Source organism: Scardinius erythrophthalmus (genome assembly GCF_964197995.2).
Source record: "Scardinius erythrophthalmus genome assembly, chromosome: 14".
NCBI classification, from domain to species: Eukaryota; Metazoa; Chordata; class Actinopteri; order Cypriniformes; family Leuciscidae; genus Scardinius; species Scardinius erythrophthalmus.
This window is the reverse complement of record NC_138234.1, coordinates 4,762,245-4,785,933: the sequence shown is the minus strand read 5'-3', so window position 1 is coordinate 4,785,933 and position 23,689 is coordinate 4,762,245. Positions and strand designations below refer to the sequence as shown.

General features: G+C 36.4%; 1 protein-coding gene across 1 annotated transcript; it reads right to left on the bottom strand.

Moving 5' to 3' along the window:
• Nucleotides 1-365: 365 nt before the first annotated feature.
• LOC308701851 (histamine H3 receptor) lies at nucleotides 366-23,121 on the bottom strand (the record flags this gene model as incomplete). Its single annotated transcript, XM_081384319.1, has 3 exons — nucleotides 366-1,250; nucleotides 18,868-19,034; nucleotides 22,971-23,121. The coding sequence occupies 3 exons, from the start codon at nucleotides 23,119-23,121 to the stop codon at nucleotides 366-368; spliced, it is 1,203 nt and encodes a 400-aa protein (XP_081240445.1).
• Nucleotides 23,122-23,689: the final 568 nt, after the last annotated feature.

Sequence of the window (23,689 nt, the reverse complement as noted above, 5' to 3'; positions counted from 1 at the left end):
TCCACATTTACATTTACATTTTTATGCATATGGCAGACGCTTTTAACCAAAGCGACTTGCATTGCATTTCAAGATACACATTTTTACATTCTGATCAGTTCTTGCTTTCCCTGGGAATCGAACCCATGACCCTGGCTTTTTCTTTTGGCTGGTAGAAATTCTGAATGGCCGGTAACTTAAAAATTTAGTAGCCAAATTGGCCGGTGAGTGAAAAAGTTAATTTCAAACCCTGCGTAGAGCACTTGACTACTTTAGTAAATGATTCTTGATTTAAGATTTATTTTGGATATTTCGGACTGGAAACAACACAAAAACACTTGAGTAAAAAAAAATTTTTTTTGGCAGTGTATGTTACAGTCAGATAATCATTGGCAAGAAGGGCTTTCCTCGTGTGGTCGAACAGACTGACGTTTAGGACACAAAATCTTAGCGAAGGCCCGGCGGAAGCTACTATGGCAAAGTGGGTACAGAAAAGGGTTAATGGCCGAGTTTAGCCAAAGAAGCCAAAAAGTGACTTCGTACCAATGATGTCCCACACAAGTGCCACTGCAAGCGGCCCGTATGATCATGAGGAGTGTGTACGGTGCCCAACACACCCCGAAAACACACACTATAACTGCTAATGACTTAGCGATCTTCTTATCTCTCGAGAGACGCGCTTGTCCTGCGCTTCTGGAAGGTGCGCATGCGTTCGAAGCATCTTGCGCTCGTATTATCCGCGTTCGTACCCAACCACTCAACAATCCTCGCTTCTTAATAGTGGCTTTCATTGTTAAAGACACGGAGTGTGTGCTACTGGGATCCCCGCTTGATGACGGCGAAACTTCGTCGTCGTTGTCGTCTCGGATAACGGCGGAAATGGCCGCCGGTTCGCTAGACGAAACCTTGCGCGTTTTGACGAAGAATACAGAAGAGCTTTGTCCGTCTATGACCCTCCAACCGTCCTCTTTCTCGACCTCAACATTCGCCATGCGAGTCCGGTTTCTTCGCTGGATGTTGAGATAAATGCTGAAGTTGAAGAAGGCCACGGATATGAACGGAGAGAAGAACTCGAATGTTGACGCGGAGAGAAGGAAGTACCAGGTGCAGTAAAACTCGGCGAAACACTCGTCCTCGGGAACGATGCTTTCTCCGACGAGAAGCTCCCAGAATATGATCGCTGGACCGTAGAGGAGGAACGCTGAAACCCAGACCGCTAACATCTTGAGGACCGCCAGACGAGTGACACCCTGCTGGGCTCGATACCTCACCTGCGGAATAACACACGTATACGGTCATTTATTTACACACGTATAAACATTTATTCAGACACCGTTTCTCACGTTATCACAGTTTATTCGCGAGAGTTGGTAATGAAATATGAGCAGAACTCAGTTGATATTTGACTGGTTTTGTCCGTCCTTCTGTTAGACTGTCTCACACATGAATTATGTTGAATATCTGTCAGCTGTTAAATTTAACTACACAATTAGATAATACCAGTTTAGCTCAACCAATCACCAAGCAATGCTTCATTTTGTTCAGTCTGTGTGTAAAAAGAGCATTAGCAATTAAAGAAAAATCACTTCAGCAAAACATGGTCAGGTCAAAGTGTCTGAATAATGTTTGATCCCACATGTTTATAAATGTCACTGGTAGTCACTGTATGAAGAATTATTGGGTATAATATGTCACAGTTTACTTTATTTTGCTCTCCTCACTTACATAGATGAACTATAGTGTCCTGTACCCACTAGTAAAAAAAAAATCAAAATTTATATCTGATTTTTGGTTTGACTATAGATAGATTAACATCCTTTCCTCGGGTCATTTTTTTAAATTATTCAAAAATCGAGTGTTCATCAGAGGGGTCCGAGACTCTAGGACTTTTGTCGCATTTGAACCATGAATACACACACACACACACACACAAAATAACACAAAGCACACACAAAGTTTTATGGTTGAAATTTAAAAAAAGTAACAAATTCTTCCCTCACGGGTAAATTTGACCCACTTAGTAATGAATTGAATGCGAGGAATGCTTCAGTACACATAAAAAAAAAAAATGCTCATAATTCAAACTTAAAATGCTTTTTTTATAATGTCTACATGTGTATCTGCATGTAAACTGACTTTAGGACCCAGCTCATTCACTCCATACAGAGATATAAGGCCATCTAGAGTCATGAAATATCACGTTTTATTTGTTTATTTTTTCACAAGAGGTCGGCAAAGACACCAGATGTAAGATATTTTGAGCTGAAGTAAAAGGGTAATTTAACATTAATCTAAGTTGAAAGAATGTGAGGAATGTGCTTAAATTACTATTCATTTATTTATTATTTATTGATCAAATCTAGTAATTTAAAGATAAATATCCCCAAAAAACTGCATTAAAAATTGAAAAAATATGATCAAAATAAAATGAAATAAGATTTCTGGACAAAAAAAAAAAGTATAATTTTAGGGCTTCGGGTCATTTTGACCCGCGAGGGAAGGATGACGGTTAAAGTCCCATAATAAAATAGCCATATAACAGTCATAAATTGGCATGGGAGCAATCCCTGGCAGCGATCACACCCAATAACATCTATGCACAGTGTGACTGCCTCTTCTTCTTCATGATTTATTCAATTCACAGCCTAGAAGTCTGAGCAGAGCGGGGGAAAGAACGAATCTAGCCTATCTCGACCCTGCAGAACTGATCGCTTACACTGCCAGATAATGATCAGGACTAATGCAGCTGTTATGAGTTAATCAGTGTGTCCGATTAATCCGATCATGTGAAATTGCAATTTACCGTCAATTGGAAAAAGATCAAGACGAGCGACTAAACCACTTTGAGCCACGAATACACAAAAACTTCCCGTAAAGCTGCTTTGAAACAATTTGTATCGTGAAAAATGGTGTACAGATAAATATGAGTTGACAAATGTATATTTCAAAACCTGGAAAGCTGTCGACTGCATTCATAAAAGAGAATGCAAAAATGAAGCATTTTCACGAATGCTCTCAGATGTTTTAACCCCGTAAAGCCTGACATGTAAAATAATGGCCTGAAAAATCATTTATTTTCTTCTTTTTTAAATGGAAATGTTTATAGAACCTTTTAGACAAAATCTTAAATAAAATTGTCAAGTATCATATTTGGTACATCAGGCTTTTATGGCTCATATGATAGTGAGAATATGCAGATGACACTCGAGGAGGAGAAAAACACCTACGTTTTATTCAGACGCCAAAACTGAGCAAATGCAATTTGCTGCAGATGCTGATATTTATATGGACAAAAAGTGAGGAAATTCTGAGGCTTGTAATGTAAATTAATGAGACATTTATAACAGTATAGCAGATACTTACATAAAATGCATATAATATCAATATCAATAATACATCTTAGTAAGATGATATTTAAATGCTTAATGATATTTATTAATCTTTGTTGATGTTAATTTCAACATTTACTAATACTTTATTAAAACCTTGTTAACATTAGTTAATGCACTGTGAACTAACATGAACACACAATGAACAGCTGGATTTTATTAACTAATATTAACAAAGATTCTGTAACAAATGTATTGCTCATCATTAGTTCATGTTAGTTAATACATTAAATAATGTTAACTGATGTAATGTAATGTTAACTCAAGTAAACCTAAATTGCTTCAGTCCAGTAATTGGAGGAGGACATTTGTACACTTACACTAAAAGACTTTTACTTGATAAATGATCAATCAGACGAAAGAAGAAATGTAGTAGATCGTGTGTACGTTTTTCAAAGTTTTGATCATGGCGTATCAAATACGATACTGTAGGCTGTATATCTTTGGGCATATGCATCTGACAATCATAATGATGGACAGTGTGTCAATAAGTGTGTCTTCGCTCTAGCACCTCACTCTCTAGAGTCCCGTCTGAAACACTTTTCATTTCAGTCATCACAATTGGAAAGATGACAACCAGAGAAAGGAATCAGCTATTCGTAAAAGACAGGATTCCTCAAGGGTGTCTTGTTATGAACCAGTGCCGTTTCAGCTCTGATATTACTGCAAATAATAGCTGTCTTTAGGGAGTGAGGGACACGAGCACCACATGACAAACATCACACCTTCTATTGCCCTTAAATTGCATTCTGGGGCATCAGAGATGGCAAATATGTTTTGCTGACACAATGCTCATCTCAGTTTTGAAGTGCCATACCACAAGCAATAGCCGGCATTTCACCGTCTAGTGTAACTATAGACCCGATAGAGTCTGGCTATGAGTAACACACTTCTAGACAAAATAACCTTGAATTTGGTTACATGTCGTTTTTGCCAAAATAACTTGTGAGATGTATGATATTAAACCTGGATTTTGTGTTAATGAAACATTTTAAGTGGTCATTACGTATTCTTTTTTGTTTTTAAAAAAACATTGTCATTACTAAATCAAATTAGTTGTTTGCACTAATCAGACAAAATATTGAGTGCAATGATCTGTCCATCATAAGCGTGCATCTATCCATCATAAAAGTGCATCTATCCATCATAAAAGTGCATCTGTCCATCATAAAAGTAAGTGCATCTGTCCATCATAAAAGTAAGTGCATCTGTCCATCAAAAAATGCATCTGTCCATCATAAAAGTGCATCTATCCATCATAAATGTGCATGTGTCCATCATAAAAGTGCATCTATCCATCATAAATGTGCATGTGTCCATCATAAGCGTGCATCTATCCATCATAAAAGTGCATCTATCCATCATAAAAGTGCATCTGTCCATCATAAAAGTGCATCTATCCATCATAAAAGTGCATCTGTCCATCATAAGTGCATCTGTCCATCATAAAAGCGTGCATCTGTCCATCATAAAAGTGCATGTGTCCATCATAAAAGTGCGTCTGTCCATCATAAAAGTGCATCTGTCCATCATAAAAGTGCGTCTATCCATCATAAAAGTGCATCCAGCCATCATAAAAGTGCATCCATCCATCATAAAAGTGCATCTGTCCATCATAAAAGTGCACCTGTCCATCATAAAAGTGCATCTATCCATCATAAAAGTGCATCTGCCCATCATAAAAGTGCATCTGTCCATCATAAAAGTGCATCTATCCATCATAAAAGTGCATCTGTCCATCAGTGCATCTATCCATCATAAAAGTGCATCTATCCATCATAAAAGTGCATCTGTCCATCATAAAAGTGCATCTATCCATCATAAAAGTGCATCTGTCCATCATAAAAGTGCATCTGTCCATCATAAAAGTGCATCCATCCATCATAAAAGTGCATCTGTCCATCATAAAAGTGCATCTGTCCATCAGTGCATCGGTCCATCATAAAAGTGCATCTGTCCATCATAAAAGTGCGTCTATCCATCATAAAAGTGCATCCATCCATCATAAAAGTGCATCCATCCATCATAAAAGTGCACCTGTCCATCATAAAAGTGCATCTGTCCATCATAAAAGTGCATCTGTCCATCATAAAAGTGCATCTATCCATCATAAAAGTGTCTGTCCATCATAAAAGTGCATCTGTCCATCATAAAAGTGCATCTGTGCATCATAAAAGTGCATCTGTCCATGCATCTGTCCATCATAAAAGTGCATCTATCCATCATAAAAGTGCATCTGTCCATGCATCTGTCCATCATAAAAATGCATCTGTCCATCATAAAAGTGCATCTATCCATCATAAATGTGCATGTGTCCATCATAAAAGTGCATCTATCCATCATAAATGTGCATGTGTCCATCATAAGCATGCATCTACCCATCATAAAAGTGCATCTATCCATCATAAAAGTGCATCTGTCCATCATAAAAGTGCATCTATCCATCATAAAAGTGCATCTGTCCATCATAAAAGTGCATCTGTCCATCATAAAAGCGTGCATCTGTCCATCATAAAAGTGCATCTGTCCATCATAAAAGTGCGTCTATCCATCATAAAAGTGCATCTGTCCATCATAAAAGTGCGTCTATCCATCATAAAAGTGCATCCATCCATCATAAAAGTGCATCCATCCATCATAAAAGTGCATCTGTCCATCATAAAAGTGCACCTGTCCATCATAAAAGTGCATCTATCCATCATAAAAGTGCATCTGCCCATCATAAAAGTGCATCTGTCCATCATAAAAGTGCATGTATCCATCATAAAAGTGCATCTGTCCATCAGTGCATCTATCCATCATAAAAGTGCATCTATCCATCATAAAAGTGCATCCATCAATCATAAAAGTGCATCTATCCATCATAAAAGTGCATCCATCCATCATAAAAGTGCATCTGTCCATCATAAAAGTGCATCCATCCATCATAAAAGTGCATCTGTCCATCATAAAAGTGCATCTGTCCATCAGTGCATCGGTCCATCATAAAAGTGCATCTGTCCATCATAAAAGTGCGTCTATCCATCATAAAAGTGCATCCATCCATCATAAAAGTGCATCCATCCATCATAAAAGTGCACCTGTCCATCATAACAGTGCATCTGTCATCATAAAAGTGCATCTGTCCATCATAAAAGTGCATCTATCATCATAAAAGTGCATCTGTCCATCATAAAAGTGCATCTGTCCATCATAAAAGTGCGTCTATCCATCATAAAAGTGCGTCTATCCATCATAAAAGTGCATCCATGATCCATCCATCATAAAAGTGCATCCATCCATCATAAAAGTGCATCTGTCCATCATAAAAGTGCATCTGTCCATCATAAAAGTGCGTCTATCCATCATAAAAGTGCGTCTATCCATCATAAAAGTGCATCCATGATCCATCCATCATAAAAGTGCATCCATCCATCATAAAAGTGCACCTGTCCATCATAAAAGTGCATCTGTCCATCATAAAAGTGCACCTGTCCATCATAAAAGTGCATCTGTCCATCATAAAAGTGCATCTGTCCATCATAAAAGTGCATCTGTGCATCTGTCCATCATAAAAGTGCATCTGTCCATCATAAAAGTGCATCTGTGCATCATAAAAGTGCATCTGTCCATGCATCTGTCCATCATAAAAGTGCATCTATCCATCATAAAAGTGCATCTGTCCATGCATCTGTCCATCATAAAAATGCATCTGTCCATCATAAAAGTGCATCTATCCATCATAAATGTGCATGTGTCCATCATAAAAGTGCATCTATCCATCATAAATGTGCATGTGTCCATCATAAGCGTGCATCTATCCATCATAAAAGTGCATCTATCCATCATAAAAGTGCATCTATCCATCATAAAAGTGCATCTGTCCATCATAAAAGTGCATCTGTCCATCATAAAAGTGCATCTGTCCATCATAAAAGTGCATCTATCCATCATAAAAGTGCATCTGTCCATCATAAAAGTGCATCTGTCCATCATAAAAGCGTGCATCTGTCCATCATAAAAGTGCATCTGTCCATCATAAAAGTGCGTCTATCCATCATAAAAGTGCATCTGTCCATCATAAAAGTGCGTCTATCCATCATAAAAGTGCACCTGTCCATCATAAAAGTGCATCCATCCATCATAAAAGTGCATCTGTCCATCATAAAAGTGCACCTGTCCATCATAAAAGTGCATCTATCCATCATAAAAGTGCATCTGCCCATCATAAAAGTGCATCTGTCCATCATAAAAGTGCATCTATCCATCATAAAAGTGCATCTGTCCATCAGTGCATCTATCCATCATAAAAGTGCATCTATCCATCATAAAAGTGCATCCATCAATCATAAAAGTGCATCTATCCATCATAAAAGTGCATCCATCCATCATAAAAGTGCATCTATCCATCATAAAAGTGCATCCATCCATCATAAAAGTGCATCTGTCCATCATAAAAGTGCATCTGTCCATCAGTGCATCGGTCCATCATAAAAGTGCATCTGTCCATCATAAAAGTGCGTCTATCCATCATAAAAGTGCATCCATCCATCATAAAAGTGCATCCATCCATCATAAAAGTGCACCTGTCCATCATAAAAGTGCATCTGTCATCATAAAAGTGCATCTGTCCATCATAAAAGTGCATCTATCCATCATAAAAGTGCATCTGTCCATCATAAAAGTGCATCTGTCCATCATAAAAGTGCGTCTATCCATCATAAAAGTGCGTCTATCCATCATAAAAGTGCATCCATGATCCATCCATCATAAAAGTGCACCTGTCCATCATAAAAGTGCATCTGTCCATCATAAAAGTGCACCTGTCCATCATAAAAGTGCATCTGTCCATCATAAAAGTGCATCTGTCCATCATAAAAGTGCATCTGTCCATCATAAAAGTGCATCTGTGCATCATAAAAGTGCATCTGTCCATGCATCTGTCCATCATAAAAGTGCATCTATCCATCATAAAAGTGCATCTGTCCATGCATCTGTCCATCATAAAAGTGCATCTGTGCATCATAAAAGTGCATCTGTGCATCTGTCCATCATAAAAGTGCATCTGTCCATCATAAAAGTGCATCTGTCCATCATAAAAGTGCATCTATCCATCATAAAAGTGCATCTGTCCATCATAAAAGTGCATCTGTCCATCATAAAAGTGCATCTGTGCATCTGTCCATCATAAAAGTGCATCTGTCCATCATAAAAGTGCATCTGTCCATGCATCTGTCCATCATAAAAGTGCATCTGTCCATCATAAAAGTGCATCTGTCCATCATAAAAGTGCATCTGTGCATCTGTCCATCATAAAAGTGCATCTGTCCATCATAAAAGTGCATCTGTCCATCATAAAAGTGCATCTATCCATCATAAAAGTGCATCTATACGTCATAAAAGTGCATCTGTCCATCATAAAAGTGCATCTGTCCATCATAAAAGTGTATCTATCCATCATAAAAGTGCATCTGTCCATCATAAAAGTGCATCTGTCCATCATAAAAGTGCATCTGTCCATCATAAAAGTCCATCATAAAGTGCTCCACACTGTGAACACACTCCACACGGGGGGTTAATAAAGGCCTTCTGAAGTGAAGCGATGCGTTCGTGTAAGAAATATATCCATATTTAAAACTTTATCGACTAAACAAGATAACCTTGAATTTGTTTTCATGTCGTTTTTGCCCAAATAACTTGTGAGATGTATGATATTCCATCCTGTGGGTTAAGTCAACAGTGATTACAAGGTGTTTGGTTTCATTTCTTCACTCATTTCATTTCTTTGTTATCTAATTGATGACTAGTCTATTCTTGGCCGATGGTTTAGACGTCTATTACATTTTCACTGAAAGCCCGAATTTTGACAGGTTTTAGCCTAGACGTCTGGGCGGTGTTTGGACGCTATTAGACGTCTTTTAAACGCAAAATTGCTTGCTGGGACCCCTTCAACAAATACTACTGTTTTAATGGAGGGACAGCTTTTGTAAAAACACGGATGAATCACATGATTGTATTTTACCCCAAAATTAGGGTTAGGGATCATTGTTACACGGTTCATAAAGGGTGCTTAAATTGCTTGATGTACTTGACGTTTTGACATTTAAATTCTGGAAAACCCTTGAAAAAGCCATATTTATGAAAAGTGCTTGAATTATTGAAAGACAATATATGTCAAATTATTGTTTAATTTTATTGATAAAACAATCTTTCCACACAAAATCAAAGCTGTAACCCATCTGATACAGACATAGAGCCATTTTGCATGGCTATGAACGTGATATTGCTCATTTAAATATCCAAGTATATGATACAGATTTCATTCTTCAGCTCAATCATATATTAATGGCGGGAAAAATCTGTTTGACTAAGGAAAGTGATATCTTTGTTATAATAAAGTTAAAAGTGCTGGCGCTTTATATGTACCATTTTGTTTTAAGTTTATTTTGGTTTATCTATTTACCTTTTTTAGAATTTGAAAAATAATAAAGATATTGTCTGATAAGTGATATCTCTGATTGTAGTCCTTGAAAACCAAAAAAGTAGTGCTTGAAAAGTCCTTTCATTTTGAAGAATTTCATTTTACAGTTTCACTGTACGAACCCTGTTGTTATGATAACACCCATAATATTGTAATGGAAAAACACACAGTGGATTATTCTGTATAGGACACACTTATTAAGGAAAAATCACCACACCAAGGATAATAATTAAAGGCAAACAAAGTCAGACATGCTTGTCAAATGCCAAACTGATACCATTACATAAACCGCTACTTTCAATCACTCACAAGTCTTTTTGAAATGTCATTTGGATTTGAAAAGCATTTCACTTTGTCATTTGCATGATGGATCGTTACTCTTTCAGAAGCCATTACTGATAAAACCCATTGACATGTTGTCAACAAGAAGTGGCGCCAAAACCGTTAAACAATGAGAACTTCAAAAAGAGCTGAATACCAAATTTATTCCCAAATTTCAATGCATTATGTTGTGAATACACTCTTTAGATGTCGTCGCATATTAAAAGTTACTCCAGATATTCAGTCACAAGCGGCTAAATTAGCTTTCAGCACATCTGCAAGATCTCGTAAATGTGTTATTAAAGCGCAAATCTACGCCTTAATGTTTTTTTAGCAATTCTGATGCTGTATTTCTATGCAGGAAATCAATATTTGCGCTACATAATACTGCTCAGGGATCTCAAAAGGGCTCGAAACGAGGGCTGGGAACTGTGTTTTCTTTAGTCCTTCACATCAATCCCATGTTTTCCGAGCTTATTTTTGCTCAACGGTTTCTGTGAATGTGAAGAGAGGTTATTTAAGGGACCTCGAGAACCCAAATTCAACATCGTTTTGCTGTTTGCAATGGAGATAAATGCACACATTGAATGAAAAAAATATTGAACTTCCTTCCCCTTCCTTCCTTTTATGATTTCAGGAGAAGAGCTGATGTGCAGCCGTGAGGTTTTCAAAGCTTAGTCACTTCAGATCAGAGTTAATCAGAGTTAATCGATGGGCAGCTACTCCTTAAAAACTAGTTAGATACATGACAAGCTACAAACAAACTACATTAAAGCAATTCATAATTCAATCAGAGCGGTATTTATCCGGCTCAAAAAACAAGGGAATCTTGATTAGAGTGACAGATAAATGTACACTAAACACATCCCAACGAACTGATTCACTACAACGAATCAGACTTGCCAATGCTAAATATTAGAGAGTATACATCTTTGGGTAACATTTTATAATCCTTCCTTAAAGAATAATATGGAAGCTTGTTTCCGGCACAAAATAAAACATTTTAAAATATAATTGCGACTTTTTATCTCAGAATTGCGAGATATAAAGTCAGAATTTCGTGAAATATAGTCAGAATTCAGACTTTTTTTCTCGCAATTGCGACTTTATAACACATAATTGTGAGTTTATATCTCGCAATTCTGACATCTTTTCTCAGAATTGTGAGATATAAAGTCCAATTCTAAGGGAGAAAAATATGTACTTTATTATTATTATTTTTTTTTACCTCAGAATAGTTTATATCTCACAATTCTGACTTTATAACACGCAATTGCGACTTTATATTACGCAATTCTGAGGAAAAAAAGTCACAATTCTGACTTGATATATCGCAATTGTGAGAAAAAAAGTCACAATTCTGACTTCATATCTCGCAATTCTGAGAAAAAAAGTCACAATTCTGACTTGATATATCGCATTTGTGAGAAAAAAAGTCACAATTCTGACTTCATATCTCGCAATTGTGAGAAAAAGTCACAATTCTGACTTGATATATCGCAATTGTGAGAAAAAAGTCACAATTCTGACTTGATATATCGCAATTGTGAGAAAAAAAGTCACAATTCTGACTTCATATCTCGCAATTCTGAGAAAAAAAGTCACAATTCTGACTTGATATCTCGCAATTCTGAGAAAAAGTCACAATTCTGACTTGATATATCGCAATTGTGAGAAAAAAGTCACAATTCTGACTTGATATATCGCAATTGTGAGAAAAAAAGTCACAATTCTGACTTCATATCGCAATTCTGAGAAAAAAAGTCACAATTCTGACTTGATATATCGCAATTCTGAGAAAAAAAGTCACAATTCTGACTTGATATATCGCAATTGTGAGAAAGAAAGTCAGAATTCTGACTTGATATATCGCAATTGTGAGAAAAAAAGTCACAATTCTGACTTCATATCTCACAATTGTGAGAAAAAAAGTCACAATTCTGACTTGATATCTCGCAATTGTGAGAAAAAAGTCACAATTCTGACTTGATATATCGCAATTGTGAGAAAAAAAGTCACAATTCTGACTTCATATCTCACAATTGTGAGAAAAAAAGTCACAATTCTGACTTGATATCTCGCAATTGTGAGAAAAAAAGTCACAATTCTGACTTGATATATCGCAATTGTGAGAAAAAAAGTCACAATTCTGACTTCATATCTCGCAATTCTGAGAAAAAAAGTCACAATTCTGACTTGATATATCGCAATTGTGAGAAAAAAAGTCACAATTCTGACTTCATATCTCACAATTGTGAGAAAAAAAGTCACAATTCTGACTTGATATCGCAATTCTGAGAAAAAAAGTCACAATTCTGACTTGATATATCGCATTTGTGAGAAAAAAAGTCACAATTCTGACTTCATATCTCGCAATTGTGAGAAAAAGTCACAATTCTGACTTGATATATCGCAATTGTGAGAAAAAAGTCACAATTCTGACTTGATATATCGCAATTGTGAGAAAAAAAGTCACAATTCTGACTTCATATCTCGCAATTCTGAGAAAAATAGTCACAATTCTGACTTGATATCTCGCAATTCTGAGAAAGTCACAATTCTGACTTGATATATCGCAATTGTGAGAAAAAAGTCACAATTCTGACTTGATATATCGCAATTGTGAGAAAAAAAGTCACAATTCTGACTTCATATCGCAATTCTGAGAAAAAAAGTCACAATTCTGACTTGATATATCGCAATTGTGAGAAAGAAAGTCAGAATTCTGACTTCATATCTCACAATTGTGAGAAAAAAAGTCACAATTCTGACTTGATATCTCGCAATTGTGAGAAAAAAAGTCACAATTCTGACTTGATATATCGCAATTGTGAGAAAAAAAGTCACAATTCTGACTTCATATCTCGCAATTCTGAGAAAAAAAGTCACAATTCTGACTTCATATCTCGCAATTGTGAGAAAAAAAGTCACAATTCTGACTTGATGTATCGCAATTGTGAGAAAAAAAGTCAGAATTGTGGGATACAAAGTCGCAATTATTATTATTTATTTATTTTTCAGTGGTGGAAACAAGCTTCCATAGAATAACTACACAGGAACAAATGAGTGTGACGCAATATGAACATTCTATTAACTAACAAGAAACTCTGATTATTAAGTAACAGCGCTCAGTTGAGTGAGGTAGTTAACTATTACCTAATCAGTAACTACTATTTTTTCATACCTCCCAGAAAACTACTATATACAGGTACATGAATAATGCATAATTTATAATAAAAGATAATGGTAACCCACTGATAATGACTTTTTAATAAAGTTTTATTACATACTTCTAAAGGTACTACTAATAATTTGGATCAGTATTCTGAAGTGAAAAACATGATAACTACCTAATATTGACTAAAATAAAATAAAAATAGTAGTTACTGATAAGTAATAGTGAATTACATTCAACTGAGCGCTATTACTTACTAATTCATTAGTCAGAGTTTCTTGTTAGATAATAGTAGTTACTAGAATGTTAATAGTGTGTTACTCATTTGTGACCCTGGACCACAAAACCAGTCACATGAAATTGAGATTTATACATCATCTGAAAGCTGAATAAATACGCTTTCCAGATATGTGTGGTTTGTTAGGATAGGACAATATTTGGCCGAGATACGACTATTGAAAATCTGGAATCTGAGGGTGCAAAAAAATCTAAACATTGAGAAAATCTCCTTTAAAGTTGTGCATTTATGTTGGCGATTGTGCAGCATTCACTCACAAAAATACATGTTTTCTATATTTACAGTAGGAAATTTACAAAATATCTTCATGGAACATGATCTTTACTAAATATCCTAATGATTTTTGGCATAAAAGAAAATTTGATAATTTTGACCCATACAAGACTCGTCAAGTCATCTTCATTTATATAGCGCTTTTAATATTCATTTATATAGCGCCAACATACAATGTATATGTGACTGCTTTTGTGATCCAGGGTCACAATTGTTCCTGTGTATTTATTCATTAATGAAGGAACAGTATTCTAAAGTGTTCCCAATTTTGATTATTTCTGATTGCAGATGTAAAAAAATAAAGGAGCTTGCTACTGAAAAGGTGGTTATTTCACTCCCCCAATCCTCTTCAGATCTCCAGTTAAACCGTAACAAAGACATACTATATTTGGATTCCTTCCAGTAGCCAGTTTTCCTGTTTCAGAAACGTGACTTTTAGTCGTGTGGAGTTCATCTGAAGCCTGTCACAGGGTCTGGTTTGAGTTCCCTGGGTCACCACTAGATGTCCTCCTTCCCCCACGGTGTCTGTCACATTAGGAACTGCATTCCCCACAATCCTTGTCTGCTCTCATCACTGTTCATTGCACCCAGCTGTTCCCCATCATGATCGTTAGTTTCTGTGTTTAAATACCCTGCCTGTTTTGTGTCTGTCACGGAGTCCTTGTTATATGTCACCACACTTGATGTCTGTGTTTACCCAGTTCTTGTTTGTGTCTTGTACCTTGGATTGCCTTGTTGGATTTTTGACCTTTGCCTGGACTGTTGTGAGTACGGATTAACCGAATAAATAACTGCACTTGGATCTGTCTTCCCCTGTGTGCGTATCGTGACAAAGCCTCTCTCAGGAGGAAAAGGTCAGGTTTTGTTTCAGTCACTCACCGTGAGTCATTAAAGTCCATAGTGTTCAGAATACACCTCAATTCAGTCCCGCCAGTACAGATGTGCAATAAAATGAGTGTCACGTGACACTCACAATACAATACAGTTGTGCAATGCAATGCAGAACTAATAAACACTTCCTGCGCTTTAAACATTCGTTACAAAACAAACCTGGGGAAGCGTTTCAAGGCATTGTATGTGCACTTCTGACACACAAAAGCTGCTCTAAGAGACTTTCTCTTAATTGCTGAATTTCAGGGTTAGCATTATGGCCAGTGGCAGGAGAAAATGCAAACTTGTTTTCTGCTAAAACATCTGTGGGTGTTTTAATGCATCTAAACAACCACAGAAAAAAGATTATTTATTTATACACTTGTGCTTATGCAAAGCTCTTCGACATTAAATGTATTTGTATCACTGCTGTCAAATCGATTATTCATGATTAATTGCATCTTATATAAAACGTTGTTTATATAATATATGAGTGTGTGTATTATATATATAGACACACACACACATGTATATATATATATATATATATATATATGTGTGTGTGTGTGTGTGTGTGTGTGTGTACACATATTATAAAAACAAACTTCTGTTAGATACGATTAATCGCGATTAATCGGTTTTGACAGCACTATTATTAATAATAATAATAATAATACACTTTATTTATATAGCACCTTTCCAGGGCTCAAGGACGCTTAATTTGTATATACATTTGAGCTAATTTGTATACCTATATATTTGAACATCTTTTTCCACTATAACTTGAAAGATCTTCATTCTTATTTCGGGGAAAAACTGTACAGAACGTTTTTTTTTATTTAATTTTTTTTTTTTTAACTTAGCATCATCAAATTATGTAATAATATGCCTTTTTTATGCAAATTAGTGCTGGGTAATTATACGGCCATGAAATGGCCAAATTCATACTGAACTTAAGGTTGAGTCACTATGAAGTATGAATATAAATTGATGATGCAGTCCGTGACTGACATAGCGGATATTTGCAGTGAATTGCACTGAAAAATTCATGATCATAGAGCGATTGAACGCTGGACTCGTTTGCTTATTACTCATCTGATTGCAATAACACTGACTTCAGCGTCTTGTGGGTTTCTTAAACAACTCATTCTTTTCAAACAAAGGGAAATTTGCAGCGCATCAAAACTGGTGTGTGTTTGTGTTAAAGAAACTGCAATATTTGAAGAACATAGAATATTGTGTGCAACTCTACAGACCAAAAAAATGGGTTGCAAACACTTTAAATAATGCAAATTACTTTAATATGCACACAAACAAGTTTTGCTTGGTGTCTAAAATGATGCACTGGAAATTTCATTAGTCAACATTAGTTAATCTATTAACTAACATGAACTGAGCAAAACATTTGTTTCAGTATTTATTCATCTTTGTTAATATTAGTTAATAAAAATGTAGCTGTTCATTGTTTGTTCATGTTAGTTCACAGTGCATTAACTAATGTTAACATGTTTTTTTTCAATAATGCATTAGTAAATGTTGAAATTAATATGAACTAAGATTAATAAATGCATTGTTCATTCTTAGTTCATGTTAACTAAGGTAGTTAACTAATGTCAACTATGGAACCTTATTGTAAAGTGTTACCTTTGAAACAAATGAGTTCACAAAACTCACAAGATAAAAGTAAAACTGCATTTTTGTTGAGAAAAAATGACTTGTTTGTGATTGAGATTCTGGTTGGAGGGCTTATGTTCCTTTATGATTTCAGCTCAAACGCCTGGAAACGTTCTGTCATTTCAGGGCAAAATTACTATGTTTTTTCTTTTGAAGAAAGTATATGCCAAAATCCATGAGTGAAAACCTCTATTGTAGCTTGTCAGAGACTAAAAGATATAAAATATGGGAAATGACGCACCCCTGTTGTGGTAAAAAAATAAATAAATGTTGGTGACTTGGTGTATATAGCTTCTGCATTTTTTATGTGTGTTTCTCAACCCCTTGTGAGGGTAAAATGTGTTTCTCAAGCTTATTTTCAATGATGCAACAGACTAGAAACTGAGATAAAGAAAAACCCTAACAATCAAAAACACCCTAAACTCCCTGTGAAATCTCCCTGGATGATTCAGAAGACAATTTAAAGTTCTCACGAATTTCACATTTGAGTCTTTGACAAGCTACAATTAAGGTTTTCTGTTTTTTGATCTGACTCTTTGCTGTTTTTCAAAGTGCTTTTTTGTGGTTAATTGCATGAAAAACAAAAAGGGTTTTAATTTGACCTCAACACAATCGATCTAACCCTAGCCTTTCCAAAACACATCTGATGAAACTTTGCACGCACATTCAAGAGAAAAAGTTGCTAAATTTCAAGAAGAAATAAAGTGTTTACCAGTGTTTCAATCGAGTGACCCGCAACAACCTGGATTCACTTGCAATTTCTAGAAAAACAGTGGCCAGTATAACAGGTTATATAACAACATATTATATATATATATATATAGTATGTGTGTGTTTTTGAGTATGAAAGTGTTATTTTGGGCAAACAATTAATCCAGATGTCAAACCTAACAACAAAAGCACTGATAAAACGGTGTAAATACAGCTGGAAAACAGTGAAAAATCAACCTTATTAATTATTCACACCCCAGTGCATGATGGGAACACCAGTATTAGAAAAGTTAAGTAGGTTTTAATTAATTTTATATCGTTGATATTCCCGCTTTAATTTCTGCAAGCTTGAATTGAGAACTAATATAGGATTTGCTTTGTTGTTGTTTTTTATTCTTGCCAGAACTAACTTTTTCGTGTAGAAATTACATTTGTTTTTTTCTGTAGCATTTACTTCACCACATAATAATTTTTTATCAGTGTTTATAGTACACAGTAAAAAAACGTTGGGTTATTTTTTTAACCCAACCGTTGGGATACACATAATGGGTCACTATGTTGGGTTCACTGTAAAAAGTGTAAACCTGTTGCCTTAAAATTACTAAGTAAATAAACTTAATTTGACAATTCCAAATTACTTAATTTTTTTGATTAACATTAAGTTTATTTACTTACTAATTTTAAGGCAACGGGGTTCCTCAATTTTTTTTAAGTTAAAGGGATAATTCACCGATTAGCATTAAGCTTTGTATCAGTAGAAACCCGGTAGTATCGTGCTTCCCTCCCTCATGTCCCCCTGAGACCAGAGATTTCTGTAATGTGTGTCTGGAAGAAAACCTCAGGTGATGTAAAAATCATCATTTAGCTCATCGGAGGCTTTTGTGTCCAGAGGCGAGAGACTCCAGCCAGTAGGAGGAGCTCGTCCCGCATGTCTTCAACCCGCCCATAGGGGGATCTCACCATAAAACACCGTCTTTTCAGTTTCGAGTCGACTAGTAGCCTAGCTGTATGATTTCTCCCGATACTGCCCTCTGTAACCGGGAGGCGTGGCTTGGGCGTGGCCTCGTAGGGCAGCGAAGCAAGTGCATTCTGGGAGTTGTAGTCTTTCATCCACATGAGCCAAAAATACATTTTCAGGCTTTTCTCAGTCTAGAAGGCACCAACTTCTAAAATAACGTCACATTTCTACTACATAAATGACCCAATTTAAATACACGTTCATCTTTCCAGCGGTGAAATATCCCTTTAAGTCGACTGATCACTTTTTACAGTGTTGTTTCCACAAAAGTTGGGCCATTTTTAAAATCGTTGGGTAATTTATAGTAATAACCCAGCTGTTGGGTTAACAGTTGGGCTGTTGAGTTACACATGTTGTATGTACGCTTGTGTATTTTGAATTTGTATATTAACATTAAATTCTACACTCCCCAATAGGTAGTTTGTCATTTTAAAATATATTTGTTGAGACATATTTATTGTTTTATACAAATAAAAACAATCTGTATTTGAAAACAAAGTGTATTCTATTTATTAAAATAATGTCATACATAAAGATAAACAGTTAACCTAACTGTTGGGTTACATTTAATCTAATGCATTGGGTTAAAATAACCCACAGTTGGGAAGGTGCTATATCACCCCATAGTTGGGTTACTCGTTGGCTGATTTTTAACCCAACATTATTAAGCGAGTAGGCTAATCGGGTGTTGATACTCACAGCTCTGGTAACGGACAGGAACCGATCGTAGCTGATTAAAACGATATTGAAGACTGACGCCGTGCACAACAAGTAGTCCATCACGAGCCACAGCTTACAGAGTCCTCGACCTAGCATCCACCGGCCCGTCAGGATGTAGGGCATGTAGACCGGGATGCAAAACGCCCCTGCAAAGAGACACACTTTACTGTATTATACGGACGTTGGCTGGTTATAACAAGGCTTGCATTAATAACCACACGCTTCTCCTGGACGGGATCTAATAGGCCCTTTAGAGCAGTGGTTTTCAAAGTGTGGGGCGCGCCCCCCAGGGGGGGGCGCAAGGTTACTGCAGGGGGGGCGCGGGAGATCAGCAAAAAATAAATAAATAAAAATATAGCCGTTACGTTACGCGTTCAAGTGCGTGAAAGCGGTAGTGCTAGCGCTCTTCTTTTATAAAGCGGCAAGTTCGGCAACGAACGGCACTGAATCGTTCTTCTTCAGACCGTTGGAACAAGCCCAACATTGAAGTTGCTCGCCAAAGAAAAAAACCTCTTCAGCGGACCGAATCACGAGCTGCTATTGTGAACGCGCGGCACTCCGCTGCTGTGCGCGCTCTGGTAAGAAGACCAACCAGAAGCTGAGCTCGTGAGGCACTCTCCAAAGCTGCTATATATTAACTTTTAATTATAAATTAAAAGTTAAAGTTCTGGTTTATTATTCTCTCTTACTGTTGATTCAATGACATGACAAATTAAAACTATTCCTGTTTTTCATTGCACGTTTTTATTTTATTTTGTAATTTTTGTATTTTTCATTTTTCAAGGAGAAATACAAAAAGCAGGCCTTCAATAATTTCCTAGATCAAAGACACTTGTAAGTTTATCATTGCACGTTTTTCATTGTAAAAAAAAGTTATATATATATATATATATATATATATATATATATATATATATATATATATATATATATATATAATTTAAAAAAATTGGGAGGGGGGGGGGGCGTCAGATTTTTTTAAAGGTTTAAAGGGGGGCGCGACCAAAAAAGTTTGAGAACCACTGCTTTAGAGCACCAAATCAATGGATCATGTCATGAAGGAGTCTCTTCACAATATGACAGATAAACCCGAGCCATTATTAGAAAGCCATTGAGTAGCAAAGGGAGAGGTGACTCTTTTCTGTACCTGAAAGCATCAAGAGAAAGCTTTTTCACCAAGGCATACAAAGCAGCAATCCTCGTCTTTGAAGGACGCTGAGATTCACATCTATCGTACTGTCAAATATACAGAGCTTTTTTCAGCTGGTTGGCATTTGAGAAGAAAAAAGCAGCGCTCGGTTGGACTCTTTTATCTAAGCGGCGTGGGCTTGTGTTCAGGTAGAGTTGTGTTAGCCAAGACATAGCCAAGAACTTCCACTGTAAAGCCTCCAGCACTATATACAGACAAAACAAAATGTATTCAGTCACCTTTTCTCACTTTATCACAGTTTATTCGCTATCGTTTAGAAAATGGTAATAAAATATGAGCAGAACTCAGTTGATATTTGACTGGTTTTGTCCGTCCTTCTGTTAGACTGTCTCACACATGAATTATGTTGAATATCTGTCAGCTGTTAAATTTAACTACACAATTAGATAATACCAGTTTAGCTCAACCAATCACCAAGCAATGCTTCATTGTGTTCAGTCTGTGGTTAAGAAGCAAAAACACTTCAGCAAAACATGATCAGCTCAAAGTGTCTGGATCATTTCTGGTTTATAAATGTCACTGGTAGTCACTGTATGAAGAATATTTGGGTATAATATGTCACAGTTTACTTTATTTTGCTCTCCTCACTTGCATAGAGAAACTATAGTTTCCTGCACTCACTAGTTAAAAGAAAATCTCAAAAATGATATCTGGTGTCTGATTATTTTTTGCTTTGACTGGACACGGGCGGAGGAGTAATGCCTGTGAGCCGAACAAACACTCGAGCCGACACAGAGGGCTTGGAGGAGAGACGGATCTGGAAATGAACCGCAGAAAGGATCTCATCTCTTAATCCAAGCCGATGATTTGTGATGCCAGAACACAACAGAAGACAGGGTTCGTACACGGTGCTTAATTTGCCTTTTTGAAATCTAAGTTCTGGAAAACCCTTGCAAAAAAGCCATATTTATGAAGAGGAACTTGAAAAGTGCTTGAATTATCCAAAGACAATATGAAATTAGTGCTTAAGTTTTTCGATGAGACAATATTTTCATGCAAAATTAACATTGCAGCCCATCTGATAAAGATATAAAGATATATATATGAGCGTGATATTGCTCATATTAATATCCAAGTACATGATACAGCTTTCATTCTTCAGCTCAATCATATATTCATGAAGAAAAATCAGTTTGAAAGAGGAAAGCGATATCTTTGTCATAGTTTCCTTTCAATAGTTAACGTTTCTGCTGCACTTTATTCATACCATTTTGTTTAATTAGTATATTTTTATTAATCCGTTTACCTTTTTTAGATTTTGAAAGATATTTAAGATGTAGTTTGATAAGTGAGATCTCTGATTGAAAGTCCTGGAATTTCATTTTACAGTGTCTGTCCGAACCCTGTCTCCGCACTGCATGATGGACGGGTGTAATCGTTCACATTAAACCTCAGAACCAAAGAAAGCATTGCAAGAACATGCATATGAATGGATTAACAAATGCATGGACCACTGAGAAATTTGGATCTAGTTAGCTTTAGGTCATTGTGAGGGTTTCTTTGCCCAATATGATGATATAGTATTCAAAAGAAAAGGAGACAAATGCATATTTCACACAATATTTACTCCAAAATGTACAAACAAATAGAAAATAATATGTTTATATGTAGACCGGTTATCAGACCAATGCATTTAATGATAGAATTACAAGCAAATAAAAATAAATAATTCAATTTAATTGCATGAGTATCTCAGGTTTGACCCGATGGTCTTGTGTTCCTGGCCGGAAGTGATCTTTATTTTCTTGAGAGCGGTCTAACCACTCTTTTAGCTTTCAAGACGAGGCCGGAGAAATGTGGCTTAGTTAAAAATTCACTCGGAATCCATTTCCTACAAATCAATGATGTGGTGTAGGAGCGCAGGTCATCTGTGATCAGGATTATGAATGAGCTCGAAAAATTTTACATTCATCAATTTACATCCGCATGAGTAATGACTTGCAAAACTTGGCAAGAAAGCAATGCACTATAACTAGAATAATATATTATTTGTTGATCGACCATTGAATTATGCCTTGGCCGATTAATAGAAGTGCTAGTTTCAAAATGTACAGACATCCTTGGTTGTTTATGGATAAAACTTTATTTTTGTACATTTTGAGTAAATATTTTGCAAAACTAACATCTGATTTCAGGCATTTTGTGCATATCTGATATTCAAAATGTCATTCTGTAGAGATCAGCCATGCTGCACTGTTGACCGTACATCTGTACGATCATCATCGATCCGGCATTAGATGAAGTCTAATCTATGCAACTCTTGTCTGTCAGAGCCAATATTCCCGAAGATCCCATTGGGATTTACAGTGAGCTTTGATCATATTGAACAAGTGGACACACAGTCAAACCAAAATGTATTCAGACATCTTCAACATTTCTCACATTATCACAGTTTATTCGCGAGAGTTGGTACTGAAATATGAGCAGAACTCAGTTGATGTTTGACTGGTTTTGTCCATCCTTCTGTTAGACTGTCTCACACATGAATTATGTGGAATATCTGTCAGCTGTTAAATTTAACTACACAATTAGATAATACCAGTTTAGCTAAAGCAATGCTTCATTTTGTTCAGTCTGTGTGTAAAAAGAGCATTAGCAATTAAAGAAAAAACACTTCAGCAAAACATGATCAGCTCAAAGTGTCTGGATCATTTTTGGTCCCATTTTACTGGTAGTCACTGTATGAAGATTTTTTGGGTATAATATGTTAACTTACATAAATGAACTATAGTGTCCTGCACCCACTAGTACAAAATATATGAAAAATGATATCTGCTGTCAGAAAAATACTTGGTTTGACTGTATATGCTCGATGACATGCATTTGCGATGCAAAAAAAAAAACTAGTGAATTTGAAGAATTAAACACATACCAACAAGGAAGTCTGAGATAGCCAAATTAAGGAAGAAGTAATTGCATTGATTTCTGAGGCTCTTGTCCACGATGAAAGCGAGAATAACCAGCGCGTTCCCGCCAACCACCACGACCACCAGGATAGTCATCAGGATCGCCAGGATAACCATCGTGATCCCGGGAAAAGGAGCCACATCCGAGCTCACGGTCGAATTGGAGCTGGAAGAGTTGAAACAGGTAACCATCGTCAGATCGAGGGCATCTGGAGAGCCAGCAACAGGTCTGAAGACATCATGTGAACCCGAGGACGAGTGAGTTTTCATCCCTTTAGGGTCGCGTTAACTTCGGAAGAAAAGCATTCCCATTGGAGTCTCCAAACGCCTCATCTTTCAAGATTCCCGTGAAACGCGCGCCATGAAACGACTCTTTCCTGTGGGAAACTCCATGAAGATGTGAAGTCGAGTCCGTGTTCACTGAGACTGAGTTTCTGCTCTATGACTTTCTCATTCCCAACCGAACTGCGCGTTCGCGTCAGGCGCGCGCACTGTTGCGCACTCGCGCTTCCCTCCCGCGCGCAGATAAACATACGAGATTTGCAACTTTACTTTTTGTTGTTGTTGTTGTGAGGATCTGATTGAAGTATTATATCAACAATTGCAAACATTGTGCATCTGTACGAGTACAAAGAATATTGATTTATCATTTTTATACAATCATACAATGTGATACTGGGCTGCA